The following is a 23,182-nucleotide window of genomic DNA, read 5'->3' as shown; positions in this document are numbered from 1 at the left end:
TTCTACTGCAGAATGTTTTTGTTCTATAGAAGTTTGTTCCAATGCATGTTTCGATTTCAAAAGAAAAATCAGTCTATACTTGCTAAAGAGGATTTAGCAATCTCCTTTTTTAGGCAATGAAAGGCATCAGACTGTTTCTCAGTTAGAGGGAAACAGGTAACCTTAATAAAGGGGGTATAATAGAATAGTAGGAGAACATTCCCATTGTTCGTCAAAGAGAGGTGAGGTTTTTTGGTATTGGAAGGTCCATCAATTCTTTAAGTCTATCAGGGTTGGGTTTTACTGACTTCTTGCTTATGGTATACTCAAGCAAGTCTATAGAGTTAAGTGAGTAATGCCACTTACATTTATTCAGAGTTAGGCCATACTTGGCCACACTATACATGAAGCCTACCTGATTATGACGAAATATGGTGACGTTGTCCATATAGGCATAGGTACCTCAGAGATTTTTCTGCTTTATAATATTGTCCATCACTTGCTGAAAACTTGCCATCCCATTAGTCACTCCAGAAGGAATTCAACAAAATTGATACAAAGACCCCCGCAGCTTCAAATGCTGTATATTGTTGCTCTTCTGGTTTGATGGCAATTTGTTGATATGTACTAGTCAAATCAAGGTTACTAAAAGTTCAATAGCTGGCGATCTCATTTACTATGTCATCTATCCAAGGAAGGGAGTAAGCATCCAGTAGAGTAAAATAGTTTATAGTCTGGAAATAATCCACGACAAGTCTTTTCTTGTGATTTACTTGAGATATTACTAGTGTTTGGGCTCACAATAGAGATTGAGATGGTTCTATAATTCCTTCCTTCAGCATATGTGATATCCCAGACTGAATGAATTTTAAGTTAGGTAAGCTGTATCTCCTGGATTTTGTGGCTATTGGATGACAGATAGATTTAAAAGGATAAGGAATGTTATTCACAACCATCAGTCCACAGATAGTAAGAGGGGGGAAACGATCCCCCCGAAAGGTATTTTTACTACCAAAAGTTGGCGTAGAAAATCATGCCCAAGTATACCATCACAGTATAGGTTAGTGATGATGGATAGCTTGACATTATGGTACTCTTTATTATTCAAGTGGAGGGATACTATACAATGTTCTAGGGTAGTGGACAAATGGGAACTGTTAGCCATGAAAGTTCTTTCCTTACTTGGTGAGATAGTTAGTCCAATCTTTTTGAACTTCTCCAGGTGAATAAAATTTTTGGAGCTCCCTGTGTCAACAAATATATTGATAGATGTGCCCTTGATTTTCCCACATAAAGTTGAGGGAGTTAGATACTCTGAAAAGTTATATGTCTGAAGAGAAGAACCAAGGATAGACTTTCTGGGATTGATAGCAGCAGTTGTAGGCGATTTACAGACTTAAGCAAAATGTTCTTTCTCTTACAATTTTTACAGATAGAGTTCTGAGCTGGACACTTACTCCTGTTATGTCTCTGGTTCCCACAAAAGAAACATTATTGTTGTGAGACGCCAACTACTGAATGTTCTCCATTATCTGTAGATTGAATCTCGTCATCCGTTTCATTGGTCTGAATAGTCGTATTTATCGAGGAGTAATGTTGGGAGTAAGATGCCAATTGCTTTTGAGCTGTCTCGAGTGTGAGCATTTGGTCATAAGCAGTTTTTAAATTTAGTGTCTTATTTTCTAAAAGTCTTTGTCGAATATGGTTTGACGAAATGCAGTTGATAAAGGTGTCTCTGATATATTCATCTCTAGCCTGTATTTCTGTAACTGCTCGGAACTCGCAGTCCTTGGCAAGTTTTTTAAAACTTGGATGTATTGGTCTACGCTTTCTCTCAGGTTACTGTCAACAAGTAGCCAGTAGGTGCCTGCAAAAAATACTATTTTTGGACTTGATGAAGACTCCTTCTAGAACATCCATGGCTGTACTGTAGCTGTCGGTGTCCGAGATGGGTTTAAAGATAGTTGGTGAGATTAAGTTGATGAGTAAGTTCAATTAAAGCCTGTCTGATAGAGACATTTGTTGGGTTTCACAGGCTGCATCAAGAAATATATATATCGAAAGACTTCTTCCAATGTTGCCAGATGTCTGCAAAGTCAGGTTTGCTCGGATTCTGGTCCAGGTGTTCGTGTTTGAGATATTTTTCCATATTATATTTGTTTGCAGAACGAAGTAGATATGGAAGTGTCACGAGTATAGCAAGGACAGACAAAAGGGAGACAAAAATTGCTTAAGTAAACTTTATTCTGCAAACAAATCTACATAAGTATTTACAACATCTAGCATTTGTTAATCAACATTGGGACTTTTTAAAATGTAAAACAAAGGAGTGCAACTCCACGCCAAACAATAAGAGGAAGTGACTGGAGAGTTCTACTAATGCACCACAGCGATGTTTCGAAAAAAAAAAAAAATTGCTGACCAATGTAATGATTTCCATGTTTTTTATTTCAGTAAAAGTTTCCACAGTCTGATTGAATTGACACTTCCACAATTTGTATCATCGTCAAGTGATGACCAATATCTGAAGAATGAACATGATGAAGTTTTTCAATATTTCCAAGAAGCTTTTGATTTTATTGACAAGAAAGCAAAGGTGAATTATAAACTGACTACATTCGTGTAAATTATATTGTATTATTATGGGTTTTAATAATTATATATGACAAATTAAGGCATGACAAATGTATGACAAGGCATGCTTCTACTGATTCTCTACTCCTGTGATATTTAGGCACATCATTCAAGCAACCTCGTATTCTTATTACAAGAACAAGAAGCAACCAATTTTAATTTAGACATACTGGCATGCTTTTTTTTTCACCAAAAGTTATGCCCCCCCCCCCAGTCATGATGTGTACTTTCCATTGCACTTCCGCCCTTCCCCTTTTTTCAGACTGATGAGCCAGGATTTGGACGAATTAAATAATGTTGATATATTTACTTTTCATTGTCATTTTTGTTTTTTGTAAACATTTACTATTAAAAACAACACTAAAAAAACATCTATAATTTTAAAAAAGTAAAGAAATAGATTTTTCTTTTAACTTAAGGGAACATTTTTTCTAACTCGTTTTTTTTTTTAAATATTTCCCCAAATCTGAAAAAAACACTTGTTTATTTTTTACAAAAAAAAAAAAAAAATCAGCAGGAGCCATTTGTCATGTCTTAGTGCATTGTACCACATGGACAATCAGTAGGAACAGTTATACATTTGTCGTGCTTTGATTTGTGTTGTATATAAATAGTAAAACTACTGCTGCTGCTGCTGTTGTTGTTGTTGTTCTTCTTCTTCTTCTATTTTTGTCTGAATTATATTTTTTGTTCATCTGAAACTTACATCTTTGATAATATCTTGCCTGTCATGAATGTAACTATATATTACAAAAAAATATTTTATAAAGTAAACATTAATAAAAATGTTTTAAAACAAACACATATTAGCTCTCTAAAATGTTAGGTTTGAAACTAAACTAAAAGAAAGGAAAACTTTAACAACATCAGATAAATATTAAACTATTTTCTTTCCATTTGTGACAGTCCATGATTTCATATTAGGGTTAGTAGGTGATAATTATGGTGCTAACATAGGAAGACGACTATTGCTGTATATTTGTTATGTAGAAAAAACAAAACAAAACTAGTGGTTATCTAATATAAGATAGCAATGGTGGTCTGTTATTCATTAATATTAGGTGCCTCATATCCTTAAAAATACAGTCATCATAGTAATTAGATTTTAGAAGAAAGTTATTTTTACCTAGTAACATGGTATATAATTAGGTGCTTATGGAGTTCGAGATGATTATGTCAGGGAGATATGTAGCATCAACTAAGCAAAAATAAGCATTTTTTGTAAGAGATAATTTGAGACGCTAAAATAATCGATTGAATAATGAAACAATTTCAAGTAAGAAAATGACATAATTTCCACAAGTCCTGAAACTAAAAATGAAAAATGCCAAAGCAGTTTACAAAAAAAACAAAAACATATGGTGTGCGGGGAAAGTGTACTTTTTTAATAATAATCTGAAAAAAACACTTGTTTATTTTTTACAAAAAAACCCCAGCAGGAGCCATTTGTCATGTCTTAGTGCATTGTACCACATGGACAATCAGTAGGAACAGTTATACATTTGTCGTGCTTTGATTTGTGTTGTATATAAATAGTAAAATTGTTGTTGTTGTTGTTGTTCTTCTTCTTCTTCTTCTTCCTCTCCTTCTATTTTTGTCTGAATTATATTTTTTTGTTCATCTGCAATTTACAATAAAATAATCGATTGAATAATGAAACAGTTTCAAGCAAGAAAATGACATAATTTCCACAAGTCCTGAAACTAAAAATGAAAAATGCCAAAGCAGTTTACAAAAAAAAAAAAACCATATGGGGTGAGGGCAGATGTACTTTTTTAATAATAATAATTACCAAAGCAGTTGAGGATTTATTATTGATTTATTATTATTAAATCTGCTAATAATTGTTAAGTAAATTATGAATTTATGAATGAATTTTTGTTGATATTGCAAAAAATATCGAAAACTTTTTATTCTCCTATTTTTAACTTGTGTTATTTAATTCTATTGTATTTCATCTTATTTAGGTAGTTTTATATATGCTCTTGTAATTAAATAGTTTTTTTTCTCACAATATCAACAAATTCTTATTACAAATTATTAAATTCGGAAAAAGATTAAAATTTTATAATAAAGCACATTTTTTTAAGTAGGTAAAATTTTATTATTGGTTAATTAGAAAAAAAAATTACTCATTGTTGGTTATTTGGATAACCAACAATGAGGTTGTGCATCTTTTGAATAAGTTATTTGAAAGATACACAACTTTTTCATTTGTGGAGATCATGGTTCAGGTATAGTATTTGTGTATTGATTTTTGTTGTTGTTGTTGTTATTATTATTATTATTATTATTATTATTATTATCATTAATAATAATAATAATAATAATAATAATAATAATAATAATAATAATATTTCAGTTTTGAAAGGATACAATTTTTTACTTAATGTATTTCCTTTTCATAAACTGTCTTGGCAATTTCCAGGACTATGCTCTTGTGGAGACAAGGTCTTTTATTACTTGAAACTGTTTCATTGTTCAATCAATTATTTTAGCGTCTCAAATTATCTCTTGTTCAGTTGATGCTAGTTAATGTTAGATAATCATCTCAAACTGTTAGTGCCTACAATTAAATGCAAGAATTGTATAGGTTTGTTGTAGCCTTGCAGGCCAGTAATGATCAAGACAAACACAATGGTATAATTGACAAAAAGTGTATTAGCAAAAGTATGTTACAGAAGTACACGACATGCTTGTAGAGGCCATGACTGCTACAAGTCACTACATCGATGTAATTATATCTTTTATATCTGGGTAAGTCCATTATACCTGAAATGGGTAGATAAGCTTACCCCATAACAAGGTTAATACCTAATTTAAAAAAATGTATATTTGTTCAACTATTTGAAGTTAGATACAGAAATGTAGGAAATTCTTTTTATCTATTTCCTAAGTGGCTGAAACTTCTGTTTAGGTCATAAATGAAAAATATCCCTATTATATCTTCCTAGCCAGCCTAATCATTATCAGAAAGAAACTTATGTGAACTAAATTATATTTTGTCCAATAACATAGTAAGGAAAAAAAACTGTTTAGTCTGAATTAAGTATTGATTTATCAGATACATTGCTATTTAGGTTTGACTTTAAAAGTCTGACTGACTTAAATTTCAACTTATTTGGATTATTCCGATTACTATTCTCAGTTTCAGTGTTATTTTCACAATGTTTCAGCTGATGTAACCTCTGACCTTCTTCAGATGCATTTTGTCGAACTCTTTAATCTTTCTGTCAAACTCGTAATTATAGATAAAGTCACAATTAATAACTAATAACTATATATATATATATATATGTAAAGAGAGAGAGAGAGAGAGAGAGAGAGAGAGAGAGAGAGAGAGAGAGAGAGAGAGAGAGATATAGATATGTTAGTGATGGAATGATTCTAATATTTTTCCAAATTCTGGTAGAATTACCAATTCTGATCTAAATTCCCATTTCTGATACACTTACTGATTCCAATTCTTTTAAAATCTCTAAATATTTAGCTATAGAGTTGTTGTTTTTTCTTACTTTTTTATTCTTGGATTACCGTAAAAAAACCATATAATATGTGCATATATTTTTGCAAACATTAAACTACCCTTGTGGGAGTTGATCTATAGATTTTAGTTTTACTGGTAGTTTAATTTCCAAAAATAATTATCATTATATCATTAGTACCCACAATGGAAAATTAAGTTTTAAACAAACAAAAAACACAATTCAAAGAATCATTTTTGGTATAAAAAATATAATTTTTCTGATTCTGATATTGATTCTAATACTCCCAAAAGATCTAGTTTTTTCCAATTCCAATTAATTATCCCAACTCTAATATATATAGTATTCTGCAACAATAAGTACTAAAAATGTACATCTAACAAAACAAGAATGAGTTTAAAGCTTCCAAAATTCATACTAGACTTGTCTCTGAGGACCCATGGCATAACGAATAAAATACTTGGTAAAATTCAGTTGCTTGTGACACTTTCTTAAAGATTGAAGGTTAAATTTTCAGTGCAGGGTGATACTCAAAATAAAATTACTTAGAACTTCTACCCAGTCATGGCTGATAGAATGTGAGCATGCTATGCTTCTGGATTAAACAAAGGGTTCCATTCGAAATTCCAGGCAGATTCACAAATTTGACAGAAAGATTCCTGAGTTTGACAAGATACTCTGAAGAAGGTTGGAGGTTACATTGGCTGAAATATTCTGTTGTTAAAATAGCAGTAGTCTGAATAATCCAAATAATATGAATCATCTTTAAAATTTAGAAACATGACTAAAATTTATATATTAGTGTCCCAAAATTATATTTGTAAATTATTGTGTTATCCAATTACAATGTAGAATGGATATCATTTTATCGGAACCTATTTCATTTTGTATGCTACTTTTATTATATTAGACAGCCGTCGTTGAGGTAATGGATATTGCCAGCATATTCAGCATCATTGCCATCAATATTTTCTACATTGCGGTCATTGCTGACATTATAGTCTAAACCAATTTATTTTTTAACATTTGTTTAATTTTTACATTTTTTCTGATAATTTTTTTGTGAACACACAATCAAACATGTATTCGCTTATACTTATATAAAATAATGATTTTAATTTATTTTAGGATATGTACCCTGAGTTTGAAATTCTTTGGCTTATGACAAAGGCATGGAATTTGGGAATTAATTTATACAGGTAATGCCTTTAAAATTCTTCTTTTTAAATGTAATAAGTAATTAAAACTTTGCTGAATATTATCAAATAACTGGCTTTCCCTCCTCGCTATCACTTTTGCAATTTAATCTGAATTCACTATTGAAAATTATTGAAACTAAACTAATTGGTTAAAAAGAGGACCAAATTAAATTACTACTAACACTACTAATAGTACTAAAAATATTATTACTAACAAAAATAATAAAGGAATATTTTGTACCTATATTAAAAATGAAAGAAATTCTTTCCTTTCTTTTTTCTTATCGATTATTATTAAGATTAAGTCTCCCCTTCTTTTTTCATAAAATGACGTTTGAATACATTATTATTTCCTTTTCTTTTTATTATCAAATATTATTTGATTCAGTCTCCATTCTTTGCTCATAAAATTAAATTTGCATAAATGATGATTGAAGCAAGCTGAACACACGTGCATTCACTTTTATCACATTATCAGGAACCATAACTACAAGATGTTTCTTCATCTATGGGTCTTTCAGTATATATATGATCACTACTGAACATCATGTAAGAGGTTACAATGAAGGGTGAATGAAATGAGAAGTGATGAAAAAAAAATGAAGTGTAAATGAAAAAAGAAGTGATGTGAAATAAGGAATAGGGGAGAAGTGTGGGTCATTTCCTGTAGGGGACAGTACATTTGAATTTTTTCTTCACCCCAAAAATATTATTCACTAAACAATAACTGAGAAGAAACTTGTTATTATGGGCTTGTTTTAATATTTCTAAATTAAATATCTAATAAATGAGAATAAATCTCTCTTTTTTTTTTTTTACTGAGAAATGACAAAGTGAATACTGTATTCACTAGATTAATTAGCTTAAGATGGGATCTTCTAAAGTATCGTTATAATTGACTGAATGTTCGTCTGTCTATAATTATGGCTTTATCAATTCAGATTCAATTCAAACCTAACTTTCAGAATAATAATATGTAAATCCATTCATCATAGTTATTTACTTTCTCATGCAAATACTAAATAGCATATTTTTTCACACAAAATTTCACAAATATTCTCTTTGTAGTAGCTATAAAACAGTAGAAGCTAAAATTGACATACACAGATACTACACAAGCATCACTCAATAAGTGGATATAAATCCGTATTACTAAAAATAATACCATCAAACCATTATTTGCAAGGGAGGTAATTTGTGCATTCTCAAAAGATGTCTTTTTAAGGAAGGTGGCTATTTATATGTTTGAAATTGAACACGTTACTAGTTTACATATAACTGAGATAAAAGTGTGAGTTTATACCTTTCTCAACAATGTTAGTGTGTAAGTCACTAGAGTAGAGGTAAGAGAATTTGAACTCAGTATAACGTATTCCATATTCCATCGTCATAGCCGTGCACGCAGGCCGTGTGAAAGCAAAGAAGATTGGAGGGGTAGACCAACCACCATAGCGAGAAGCTAGCAGGCCACATAGCAAAGACACACCGAAATATTGTTGGCATATGCCCACACACCAAGTGTGAACCTGAAAAAGGAAAAAACAAAGATTTCAAACACTTCTTGACTTGAATTTGGTGTCAAGAGACATGTTTGATTGTGTTGGTTGCCAAAACAAGGTGCCGGTTGAATGGCGTAAAAATGGTGGCAAAAACCCTATAATAGTTGTGTATGGAATTATTGAAGAAGTCAGCTTACTTAACTGGATGGCACAAGGCCATCAGATGGGAGCACTAAGATCATGGAAGGAGGAGAAAACAAAAATACAAGACAATATCTGTCATTTGAGGAACTTTATGAGACTGGATTTGTTGCGCACTGAAACAAACGACTTGCCTCTCCACGAGGGTCAGTGGATACCCATTACGTCCGACTTTTACTGTGTTTTACATGAATGTAGCTGTCGGATGAACTCTGCTTAGAAAAGCTCAGGATTGCCTTCCTTCTATGAACTGTTTGCATATGTATGCCTAGATTAAAACCTTATCAGTGGATTACCCAAGATGAGGTTAGTAATTTTATATTTCTTGCTACCGCCACTCTAAAAGAAAGGAAAATGAATATAGGAAACTCCGTATTGTGTCTGATGCCTGTTAATTGCATTTAAATGACTTTATCATGAATATATTCGTGCCATAACTTTGATTCCCCCCCCCTTCATATGAAAGGCTCCCCATGGCATTATGCTTAACTTATCAGGAAACTATTTAGCCAGTGGAACTTCCTTGTTTTTTAAGCCTCAGCTGGTCTTCTGATGAACATGCAGCCAGAGGAGCTTTCTTCTGTTTCAAGCCCTGACTAGTCTGCCAATGAACATTAACTCTGAAGACGCTTCTTGTGTTTTAAACCTCCATTGTATCTTCCGATGATGAAAAGTTTGAAGGACATTTTGCTGATCCAAGTTTCTTTTATTTCTTTCTGTCAGTTACATGTTTTTATTATGGCGTCGTTCATGTATTAATTGTTCTACGGTAAAATAAAAAGAAACGCCCCTCCAATGATAAAATTCAATTATCTGGATTTTTGTGTGTTCCTTTCCATATTTCTCGCTTTGTTGAAACTTTCTACTTTCTGCTAGCCTGCTGAATTCCTGCCATTCTTGCTCCAGTTGATAGCCGTATGCACAGAAGATCTAATGAGGATACAGGTATTCGTTTTCTTTCTTTTGCCTATACCTGACTCAATATCATATAGAAGCCTTCGCCTTCATTTTGGCATTTGATGGGAGACAGTTGAGTGGTGCTACTTTGATGGTAGACTTCCCTGCCCTTTGAACAAACCAAAACAGAACAAACTAATCACAAGTCCGAGTCCTAGGGCTGAAGTTGAACTCAAACGTTCAGAACCAGATCAGAGATGTAATAATATTCATTAGCCAGTTTATAAATTGGTTTCATTTATCTATTCAAAGTTATGTTTATTATTTATTTGTAGAACCCAATAATCCAATACTCAATTAAACTAATTTTTCGTTCATTAAATTTTTAGTGCTGGCTGTTTTTTGAAGGCTGAAAAATGGTGTTCACTGAGTATGAAGTTCCAGCACTATTTATCTGCTTTAAAATCTACCTATGAACAACAGGTAATATAATTTAATTGTTTTATCCTTAATAATATTTATGGTTGCAATAATAAAAAAATACATTTCAAGACATAATTTTTGCATATATTTGTGTGAACTTTATCTTGCTCTTTCCAAAATTCAAAATCTATCTCCATTTTGGCTAATAGTTTATTTTTCCCAAACTAATAAACAGTAACCTAAGCCTGATCAGTGGATATAAAGTTCAAAGTTTGATTGATGTATACATGGCAGGAATTCAAGGCCTGGTCAGTTGACACAAATCATTGGCCTAAAAGCTGGTAAGTAGATATGAGACACCAGCCCAAAGTCTGGTTGGTAGATATAAGGTACCAGCTATAAGTGTATCAGTAAATCCACACCCGACACTGGCTTACAACCTAGTAAATAGATACACACAAATAGCTTAAATGCTGGTTGATGAATACATGAAAGTAGGTAAGTGGATGCATGCAAAACACCAGCTCCAAACCTGGTAAATTAATACAAAACACCAGCTCAAAACCTGGTTGGTAAATACAAAGCACTGGCTAAAAGTTAGTCAGTGAATAGACACAAGATACCAGGTCAACGCCTAATAAATGAATGTATGTCATAAATCAATTACAAATAGGCAAAAATTTATAGATGCTAGAAATCATTATAAGAGAGAAATAGCCACAGCCAAAAAAAAAGCATGCTGTAATAACCAAGGAATGTATAGAATTTCAGAAGATAGGAACTCATGATTTCTGGAAAATTTATAATAGTATAGTGAATAAAGGGCAATCAGTAATTTCCCCACTATCCAACAACCAAAAGGTTGCATGCACAGTAACAGAAAAGGCGGAACTGCTTTCTCTGTGATTTGTCTCCAACTCCACCCTAGAGCCAACAAACACCTCCCTCCCAAATTTCCCTATGCAGATGGAAGCCACAATTGATGATCTGAAAATCACCCCTTCTCATGCCCATGATATCATAAAAAACTTAGACACCTCTAAGGCATGTGGGCCTGATCTCATCCCTGCTACACTAATTAAGAAATGCTCAACTGAGCTAGCCCCCATACTTTTCAAACTCTACAACAAATGCCTTGCTGAATCTTGCTTCCCTAATAGTTGGAAGATGGCCTCTGTGGTACCAACATACAAGAATTCTGGCAAAAGGATTGGCTCTCTCAGTTATTGCCCACAGTCTCCTCCCCCTCTTCGCTAAAATCTTTGAGATTCTGATCAATCAAGCACTAGTCCACTATCTTGCAAAAGCTAATCTTCTTTCTGACAAACAGTACAAATTAAGGCAATGTTGTTCTACTGCAGATATTTTAAGTCATCTTTGAATGCATATATCATGCACTGGATAAGGCGGATGACCTCCCCAATAATATTGTGTCCGAGATGGGTATATTTGCTGATAATACAATGCTCTATAACATGCATGAGGGAAGAATAGAACAGATATACACAAATCCAAGACAGTGGCTGAATCTTTAGAAAATTACCTCCAGACCATAATGGAATGGGGACGTAAATGAATAGTAACATTTAATGTTAGTAAGATTAAGTTGCTCTCTTTTAACAATTACAAGAAGCCTTTCCAACCACAGATATCCATAACAAATAACTCCCTACTCAAGAATTCTTCCTTCAAACTCCTCGGCTTAACATTCACAGGAAATATGAACTGGAACAAATACATTGAGGACATTGTGAAGGCTGCTGCAAAGAAAGTGGGCTCCATCTATTGTGCTAGAAAACTATTCGCACCTGAGAGTATCCTGTACCTCTACAAGGCCACCATTCACCCATGCATGGAGTATTGTTGCTACATCTGGGCTGGTGAATCTATCGCTAGTCTCTCCCTCTTGGATAGGGTCCAAAAAAGATCTCCAATCTAATAGGTTCTGTCAACTAAGCTTCAACCCCTGTCCCATTGCCGCAATGTTGCATCCCTGTGCCTGTTTTACAAGTATTTTAATAGAATATGCTCTGATGAACTTGTTGCACTTGTGCCCCCTCGAGGTACATATCCCCGACAAACCCGTTTAGCTACAAAATCACACTCCTTCACTGTGGAGGTCCCTAAATGCCAGAAAGTTTTCTACTCTAATAGCTTATTCCCTAGAATGGCTAGACTTTGGAATTCCCTTCTTGCTACCTGCTTCCCCAACTCTACGGATATGCAGAAGTTCAAATGCAATGTTAACCAAAATCTTAATCTTTCTTAAGCATAGTCCCAATTAGTAGCCCCTTACGTCCAACTGGCATTATGCCTTGTTCAGGGTGAAGATGAGTAAAAAAACATGGACACAAGCAACTATATGAAAACATACAAGGTATTGGCTCAAAGCTGATCAGTGGATGAATACAAAACTCAAAGCTTAGTTAGTGTATACAAAGTAATAGTTCAAAGTTTGATTGATGGATGCAAGGTATTAACTCAAGGCCTGATCAACAAATCACTGGTTTAAAGGTTGGTTAGTGGATATGAGGCACCAGCACAAAGCCTGGTGAATGGATGGATAAATCTTAGCTGATGTATTCAAAACACTGGCCAACCTGAGTCTGGTCATGTGATACAAGATATCAACTTACTAAGCCTAGTCAATAAATGTGAGACACTATCTGACTTGAGCCTGATCAATGGTTACAACTTATTAGTCAGCTCAGACCAAGTCAGTAGAGATAATACACTGAACCAAATCTGGTTAGTGCATACAAGAAACTTTTAATGATGTATGGATAATTCTATCTATTTAATCATTATGTCTTTAAGACACTTAAATGAGTCACCACATATCTTGACTTATTTGTTGTTATTTTTTTTTTTTTACATTTTAGATGAATGCAGTTTACTCAGAAGTTTTATCAAAAATTGACTCAACAAGTTGAAATGGTTGCCTTGAAAGCTGGTTAAAAATTACTTTTCTTATTTTATGAATATGATTATTTAATTATTTTATGAATATGTAAGTCAATAATAAATATCAAACATTGAATCAAACAATCATAACAAAATTATGGACAAAAGACAAACTGTAAAACGTATGTAATATTGGTAATTGCTTGTTGGTATCTCTATTGGAAGTTTTAGTTTTTATAACATATATAATAAAAATTAAGACGAGAAAGATGTAGTTTGCTTAAAGCATTGTGCATAGTATGTAAGGAGTTGTGTTTGAAGGCAATGATGATGCAGTTTTGTAGAAAAGCACTAGTGGATACGAAACAAGGTAAAAAGAATAAATTGCCATATTAAAAGATTTCAATGATTTTCAATTAAAAATTATTTATTTACCAATGTAATGTGTTGAACCAGGATGGTATCATTGTGTTATGCTCCTTGAATTTTTTAGGTAAATCTCATCTTCAGAAAGAAGAGAAAATTTTTAAAAGTATGTGCAATCAAGTGGTTGGTAAATTAATTAATAATAAAAAAATTATTGGAATCTTTTGATATCGTCATGTATTCATTTTTACCTTGTTTCATAGCGAACAATGTCTTCTACAAACTTGCATTGTCATTGCCTTCAAACAAAACTCCTCAAAAAAATTAAGATTTCTTTACAGAGAGTGGGAAATTAATGAGCAAGTTAATGGTATACAGAAACTTAAATGTAATGTGAACAAACATCTTGCTGCTCAACTCCCACCAAGGTTGCCCCTATAAATCTGGTTTCTATCATAATAGCTCCTTATGCTTCAATAGTAATATACCTTGTTTATCCTCACTTCTGTTTTAATGTATGATGTCACAAAACAATGACATTATCCATCCAGTGTGCTCAGAGACATGCAAGCAAGATCCACACTGTTAGTAGTATACAGGTATAGCATTTTAAATTATTGGTATTTTTTCAGAACTTCTAGTGCTTTTAAAAAATGTGGAATTTTTTTTTTACTCATGTTCACCCCAAATAAAGTATATCGCCACTTGAACGTAAGGGTCTACTATTTGGAACAATATTTAGGGGAGATGAGCAAGATGTTGGTTTACGTTACATTTAAAAGTCTGTATGTCAGTACAGTCAGGGAAACAGGAAGCAGGAAGGGAATTCTAAAGTCTACCTGTCCGAAAGAAGAAACTATTAGAGTAGAAGACTTTCCAAAATTTATTGATCTCTGCAGTAAAGGGGTGTGAATTTGTTGCTAAGCGGGTTTTTTAGGGGTATGTATGTCAAGGGAGCACAAGTGCAACAAGTTCATCGGAGCACATTCTATTAAAATACTTATAAAACAGGCACAGGGATGCAACATTGCAGCAATAAGAGAGGGGTTGAAGTGTAGTTGATAGTGCGGAATATAATAGATTGGAGATATAAAAAACAATTTTTAATTACAAAACTTCATTTTTGTTTTCATTGTTAACTTAATATGTGTAAACATTTGTCAGATATAAATTTTGTATTTTTCATGTTTAATTTTATTTTATTTAAAAACAAATTCAATTTTTCACTGAAGGAATAGAAATTTTGAAATATCTACCAACAAACAATTAAAAATGTTATATTGTATAGTTTTTGTCTACTATTTTATCATTATGATCATTTGATTCCAATAATTTGAAATATTGCTGTATCATATTTGTTTATATTTTCTTGAAAACTAAATCAACTTTCTTTGAGAGAAATGTTGGTGTAAGTAGTTTTCTTAGTCTTCTCGCCATGACCCCTTGAATTTGAACATTTGTTTTATTCAAATTGAATATACTGTTAAGATTACAGGAAGAAACATGTTCTATTGTAAACATTAACTTTTCTTATGTTCTTATATTTGAAGATGAAACAAAAAATGAGTTCAAAATAAGAATTCTTTTTAATTTAATATGATATGCAAGGGTTCTTGGCCTTTGGGCCAGGATCAAAGTGTAGTATAGGATTTGATACCTCAAAGTGTAATATCTGTTCTGATGATGGACTTCACTTTTTTCACTTCACTTTTTGGTCTTGGTTAATGGAGGTGAAATCCTTCATGACTAACACATTTTTTATTTTTGTTACTAACCAGAGTGCCCATTTTGTGGAAGCTGGTTTCCTCCCACATTAAAAACCGACCTTGTGTCTTACTCTGCCCTTGTGGGGAGGCAAGAAAAAAAAACCAAACATAATATACAAAAAATGCATGGAACATTCAATCACATTATAACGCGTGAGTTTATCTGCTAGTAACAATATATGACACAGTATATGTGCATGCAGTGTGCTGATGTATGATGATGAAAAATGGCCAGTGAGGATTAAATACAAGCATTGCATGGAGAAAAATATTATGAGAATGATACAATGGATGTTTAATGTGAGTCTTAACAACATGCTTGAATCTGATGACCTCAGGTGATAATTAAATCTGGATAGTATAAAGAGATATGTGCATAACATGGGAATTAGATGCTGGGTGAGAGTTCTTGGGTTAGCAGATATAAAAAGGTTGTAGTAGCAAGGGAAGGCCAGTAAAACCATAGAAGAAAGTGATAAAGGGGTATGAATAAAAACCTTGTCAGAGGTAGGTCAGGTTGGAAGTCACTTTCTAAAAGCAACCACACACATGCGAACGTATAAATTGGATATTAGACCAAAGATGATGATGATCAGTGAAGGGTACTAAAATACTTATAATTTTGTAAAATAAAATAGAAACAAGAACACTTTGTAGAATGACAATATATCTGCAAATGAACACTGAACAGTAACATTGACAATAGATCTACAAATGAATAGTAACATTGACAATATGTCTACAAATGAATAGTAACATAAACAATATGTCTACAAATGAATAGTAACATTAACAATATGTCTACAAATGAATAGTACCATTGACAATATGTCTACAAATGAATAGTAACATTGACAATATGTCTACAAATGAATAGTAACATTAACAATATGTCTACAAATGAATAGTAACATTAACAATATGTCTACAAATGAATAGTAACATTGACAATATGTCTACAAATGAATAGTAACATTAACAATATGTCTACAAATGAATAGTAACATTAACAATATGTCTACAAATGAATAGTAACATTGACAATATGTCTACAAATGAATAGTAACATTGACAATATGTCTACAAATGAATAGTAACATTAACAATATGTCTACAAATGAATAGTAACATTAACAATATGTCTACAAATGAATAGTAACATTGACAATATGTCTACAAATGAATAGTAACATTGACAATATGTCTACAAATGAATAGTAACATTAACAATATGTCTACAAATGAATAGTAACATTAACAATATGTCTACAAATGAATAGTAACATTGACAATATGTCTACAAATAAATAGTAACATTGACAATATGTCTATAAATGAATAGTAACATTAACAATATGTCAACAAATGAATAGTAACATTAACAATATGTCTACAAATGAATAGTAACATTAGCAATATGTCTACAAATGAATAGTAACATTGAAAATACATCAACAAATGAATAATAACATTGACAATATATCTACAAATGAATAGTAACATTAACAATACATCTACAAATGAATAATAACATTGACAATATGTCTTCAAATGAATAGTAACATCGACCATACATCTACCAATGAATAGTAACATTAACAATATGTCTACAGATGAATAGTAACATTAAAAATATGTCCACAAATGAATAATAACATTGACAATATGTCTACAAATGACTAGTAACATAAGCAATATGTCTACAAATGAATAGTAACATTGACAATATGTCTACAAATTAATAGTAACATTGACAATACATCAACAAATGAATAATAACATTGACAATATGTCTACAAATGAACAGTAACATAAGCAATATGTCTAAAAATGAATAATAACATTGACAATATGTCTACAAATGAATAGTAACATTGACAATACATCTACAAATGAATAGTAACATTAGCAATATGTCTACAAATGAATAATAACATTAACAATATGTCTACAAATGAATAGTAACATTGAAAATACATCTACAAATGAATAGTAACATTGACAATATGTCTACAAATGAATAGTAACATTGACAATACATCTACAAATGAATAGTAATATTAACAATATGTCTACAAATGAATAGTAACATTGACAATATTTCTACAAATGAATAGTAACATTGACAATATGTCTGCAAATGAATAGTAACATTGACAATACATCTATAAATGAATAGTAGCATTGACCATACATCTACAAATCAATAGTAACATTAACAATATGCCTACAAATGAATAGTAACATTGACAATATGCCTACAAATGAATAGTAACATTGACAATACATCTACAAATGAAAAGTAACATTGGCAATATCTCTACAAATGAATAGTAACATTAACAACATGTCTACAAATGAATAGTAACATTGACAATATGTCTACAAATGAATAACATTGACAATACGTCTACAAATGAATGGTAATATTGACAACATGTCTATAAATGAATAGTAACATTGAAAATACTTCTACAAATGAATAATAACATTGACAATACTTCTACAAATGAATAATAACATTGACAATACATCTACAAATCAATAGTAACATTAACAATATGTCTACTAATTAATAGTAACATTAACAATATGTCTACAAATGAATAGTAACATTGACAATACATCTACAAATGAATAGTAACATTAGCAATATATATACAAATTAATAGTAACATTAACAATATGTCTACAAATGAATAGTAACATTTACAATATGTCTACAAATGAATAGTAACATTGACAATATGTTTACAAATTAATAGTAACATTGACAATATGTCTACACATGAATAGTAACATTGACAACATGTCTACAAATGAATAGTAACTTTGACAATATGTCTACAAATGACTAGTAACATAAGCAATATGTCTACAAATGAATAGTAACATTGACAATATGTCTACAAATGAATAGTAACATTGACAATACATCTACATTTGAATAGTAACATTAGCAATATGTCTACAAATGACTAGTAACATTAGCAATATGTCTACAAATGAATAGTAACATTGAAAATACATCTACAAATGAATAGTAACATTGACAATATGACTACAAATGAATAGTAACATTAACAATACATCTACAAATGAATAATAACATTGACAATATGTCTTCAAATGAATAGTAACATTGACCATATATCTACAAATGAATAGTAACATTGACAATATGTCTACAGATGAATAGTAACATTAACAATATGTCTACAAATGAATAATAACATTGACAATATGTCTACAAATGAATAGTAACATTGACAATACATCTACAAATGAATAGTAACATTAGCAATATGTCTACAAATGAATAGTAACATAAATAATATGTCTACAAATGAATAGTAACATAAACAATAGTAACATTTGCAATATGTCTACAAAAAATAGTGACATTTAGAATATGTCTACAAATGAATAGTAACATTGACAATACATCTACAAATGAATAGTAACATTAGCAATATGTCTACAAATGACTAGTAACATTAGCAATATGTCTACAAATGAATAATAACATTGACAATATGTCTAAAAATGAATAGTAACATTAACAATACATCTACAAATGAATAGTAACATTAGCAATATGTCTACAAATGAATAATAACATTAACAATATGTCTACAAATGAATAGTTACAATGAAAATACATCTACAAATGAATAGTAACATTGACAATATATCTACAAATGAATAGTAACATTAACAATATTTCTGCAAATGAATAGTAACATTAACAATATTTCTACAAATGAATAGTAACATTGACAATATGTCTGCAAATGAATAGTAACATTGACAATACATCTATAAATGAATAGTAACATTGACCATACATCTACAAATGAATAGTAACATTGACTATATGTCTACAAATGAATAGTAACATTGAAAATATGTCTACAAATGAATAGTAACATTGGCTATACATCTACAAATGAATAGTAACATTAACAATATGTCTACAAATGAATAGTAACATTGACAATATTTCTACAAATGAATAGTAACATTGAAAATATGTCTACAAATGAATAGTAACATTGTCAATACATCTATAAATGAATAGTAGCATTGACCATACATCTACAAATGAATAGTAACATTGGCAATATCTCTACAAATGAATAGTTACATTAACAATATGTCTACAAATGAATAGTTACATTTACAATGTCTACAAATGAATTACATTGACAATATGTCTACAAATGAATAGTAACATTGATAATATGTCTATAAATGAATAGTAACATTGAAAATACTTCTACAAATGAATAGTAACATTGACAATACATCTACAAATGAATAGTAACATTGACAATATGTCTACAAATGAATAGTAACATTGGCTATATGTCTACAAATGAATAGTAACATTGACAATATGTCTACAAATGAATAGTAACATTGACAGTACATCTACAAATGAATAGTAACATTGACAATACATCTATAAATGAATAATAACATTAACAATATTTCTACAAATGAATAGTAACATTGACAATACATCTACTAATGGAGTGTAATTTTTACAATATTCCTATGAATGCACACTAACATTGACAATATATCTATGAATGGACAGTAAAATTTATAATGCATCTACATATGGACAGCAACAATATCAATAATATATCAGATGTCTTTGAGAAAAGATTGACTACAAATTTAGGTGAAGATTAAATTTTGATATTTGCTCTGATAATGCACTTCATCTTTTTTATCCTCAATCAGTGAAGGATAAAAGACAATTTTTATTCTTGTCTCACTTCACTGTACCTCTAGTTAGAGAGCTGGACTATTAAAAACCAATCTTGTGTCTGACTTTGTTCTGTGGAGAGGCAAGTATTTAGAAAAGGAGACAAATGTCCATTTCTAATATTTAAAACAATTTTATTGAGTAATCTTCGTTAATCTATAAGTAAAAGAAGAAATGTAATAGACGAGTATTAGTAATGATCAGAGCATTTGGACTATTATAGAAGGTAAGTGAATGAGTTCATATGAAAGATGGAATATATATCCTGTCTATAAAGGAAAGAGTTCATGAGAATTTTTGCATACAATAAACACATGTGTAAGTTAGGGCCATGTATACATGTGTGTGCATATGTATTATGCTAAGTCAACATGCATCTGGTGGTAGCCTCTTGATTCTGTAATTATCACTCTAAAGATGGTTGCTAGGGTTTTTGCTGATCTGATCAAGTCTAAAGCTTTTGATCCTGATTCGATTCCTGTTGTACTCAAAAACATTATGCTCCTGAACTTTTTCTTTGTTTGATTCAATCCTGTTTCCTTTCTTGTTGGAAAGACTCCTTTGTTGTCCTTATCTTTAAAAATGCTGGTGATCGATCTGACCGAACTATCATCCTGTTAGTCTTTTCTCTATTATTAGCAAAGATTTTAAAAGGTTGGTTAACAGTAAGCTTGTTCATTTTCTGGAAAGTTTGGGCCTCTTTAATAATGTTCAGTATGACTTTTGTTGTTTTTGTTCAACAGATGATCTATAAACTGTTGTAATTGAACGGTCTATCAGCTTATAGATAATTCAGGAGAAGGTAGGACTATTGAATGACATTCTGAAGATGTTCAACAGTGTGTGGCATTATGGTCTTCTACATAAATCCTGAGGTTATGTTATTGGTGGTGACGATCTTAATATTATTAGGTCTTTTCTTTATGATCAAAGTTTGCAAGTAATTCTGGATAGTGTTTCTTCATTTTCTTTTTCTATCAATGCCAGTGTTCCTCAGGGCTCTATTCTATATTCAACACTGCTTCTTCTCTGTATAAATGACCTTCCAGAGAATATTATTCAGGAAGTTAACATTTATGCTGATGATACCATCTCACTTGAATCAGTTGAAATACGCAGCTGATCTAGAAGTTGACCTGAGTTTAGTTATGAATTGGGGTAAGAAATGGCTTTCATTTAATCCTGTTAATCCATTACTCTTTCTGCTTCTTGTAAAATCAGTTCTCTCTATCACTCTAAACATGTTCTCACACCTGAGGCTATTTATCTCTACAAATCTACTATCAGACCATGTATGGAATACTATTGTGATATTTGGGTTGGTTGATCTTTGTCCCATTTGAGAGTTCTTAATAAAGTGCCAAAACGTATCTGTAATTTGATTGGTCTGCATCTTTGCTTCTTCACTGCAACCTATCTCTCACAAAAGTGATGTTGCTAGTCTCAGTTTTTTTTATAAATACTATTATGCCATGTGTTCTTCAAAATTTTCTGATCTATTATCTACGTCTTTCGTTCCAGCTTGTTTGACTGTGCCTAGTGGTTTCCATCAATTTACTGTTTTTATACAGATTCTTATTCCAGTAGCTTCTTTCCAAAAACTGCAAAATCATGGAATTCTATTCTTGTTCTATTTTCCTCCTACTTGCAGCTTTGGTCTTTTCAAGATTAAGCATCTACTGTCTTTGTGATAATCATCTTTCATTCTTTCATTCTTGTTAGCTTGTTACATTGAGTGGCTTCATGCCTTGTCTGGGGAAATTTTTTGTAAAAAATGTCGAACACAGATGCCCAGAAGGTTTCTGTTTCGCCTCGAGAGAGAAATTTGAAGGTGGGTCTGAAGAATGTGGACTTGTTATCAGTATCATGTCCTGACTAAGAAAAGAGCAAGTAAACCATGGTAACCTTTATATAATCTCTTGTCTCATACTCAGCTTGCCTAAGAAAATTAAATGCTTGCACCACAGTGACAAGCTTAGAAATTAAGTACTGTTTAAAAGTCACATACTGCAAGTTGCCACTGCTGCGGCATTTCTGTTGCTACTGCTGCTTTTTTTTTTTTTTTTTTTTTTTACACAGTGATCACCACTTATCAAGGCCCGGAAGCCACTCAGGGATAAGGGTTATTGCAAGTACATTACATTAGTGTGGAGATTTGATGAAGTGTTTACTTAAGGGGGCGGTTCATTAGGAATTTGTTAACGTTGGACTTGTAGACATCCAAGTTATAGTCCGGTGGGAAGCAAGCAGACAGAACAGAGTTCCACAGGCATGCAGTTCTAAGAAAGAAGCTTTGTTCATGGAATCCACATTTTGATTTAGGCACAGATATAGAGTGGGGGAAATTTTTCACAGTGGATTCAGCTAGATGGGTGTTTTTCATGAAAGATTGGCGAGGGGGGACCAGAGATTGGAGTTCAGACGAGCACCTGCCATGTATCACGGTTGCTACAAGTAAATAGAGACTTCAAATATATGAAGGGCTTGAAAGCAAGTTGCAATAAATGCCATTTTTAAAATTGTTAAGTTACTACTATCAAAAGTGCTGCATTTCATCCCTCTACCACCACTCCCAAATTATGTTAATTTCAAATCAGACATTTCCTTGATTTCAGTTAAAATAAGCTTTTACAGCCGAATTATAGATTTTAAATTAAATCACAAAAACTTGGACGATTATATTTAATAGCCATGAATGATATGAACAAACTGACCAGGTACTAGAATCGTATAAAATATCTCTTTGAATTTTTCAGTCATAGCTTTTCATTTTAACATGAAAAGGGAACTATGCTCTGCTGACCTTTACTAGATTAATAGTACCATTCTTTATTTGGAATTCTTTAAAAAGCTCTTCTGACTGAATTGATGCTTCCAATTTTTGCTTGGAATAACTACATTTAATATTTGCAATTGGACAATTTTCTTTTCTCTACAATATATTTTTTTTCCATCCCTTTTTGGATCATTTTTCTATTACAGGAATGGTTCTTTATTCAAGACACTGTAATACCACCCTATACGGGGGTCTCATCGTACACACTGGCAAGAA

At 31.6% G+C, this 23,182-nt stretch overlaps 1 protein-coding gene across 2 annotated transcripts in view; it reads left to right on the top strand.

Annotated features, from left to right (window-relative positions):
* LOC145287884 (testis-expressed protein 11-like) overlaps positions 1-23,182 on the top strand; it is a 126,166-nt gene that overhangs the window by 90,492 nt on the left and 12,492 nt on the right. Inside the window, exons 27-30 of one of the 2 annotated variants that reach the window (XM_080135800.1) lie at positions 2,434-2,575; positions 7,227-7,297; positions 10,284-10,377; positions 13,200-14,936. In XM_080135800.1, coding sequence (XP_079991926.1) covers positions 2,434-2,575; positions 7,227-7,297; positions 10,284-10,377; positions 13,200-13,250 — 358 coding nt within the window. In that variant the 3' untranslated portion in view covers positions 13,251-14,936. Of the gene's footprint in view, positions 1-2,433; positions 2,576-7,226; positions 7,298-10,283; positions 10,378-13,199; positions 14,937-23,182 lie in introns of those variants that run through there. The other variant, XM_080135799.1, reaches the window with a different exon arrangement.

The sequence above is a fragment of the Euprymna scolopes genome, chromosome 11 (assembly GCF_053919585.1).
Source record: "Euprymna scolopes isolate OS-2025 chromosome 11, ASM5391958v1, whole genome shotgun sequence".
Classification (NCBI taxonomy): Eukaryota; Metazoa; Mollusca; class Cephalopoda; order Sepiida; family Sepiolidae; genus Euprymna; species Euprymna scolopes.
This window is presented reverse-complemented; position numbering and strand designations above follow the sequence as displayed.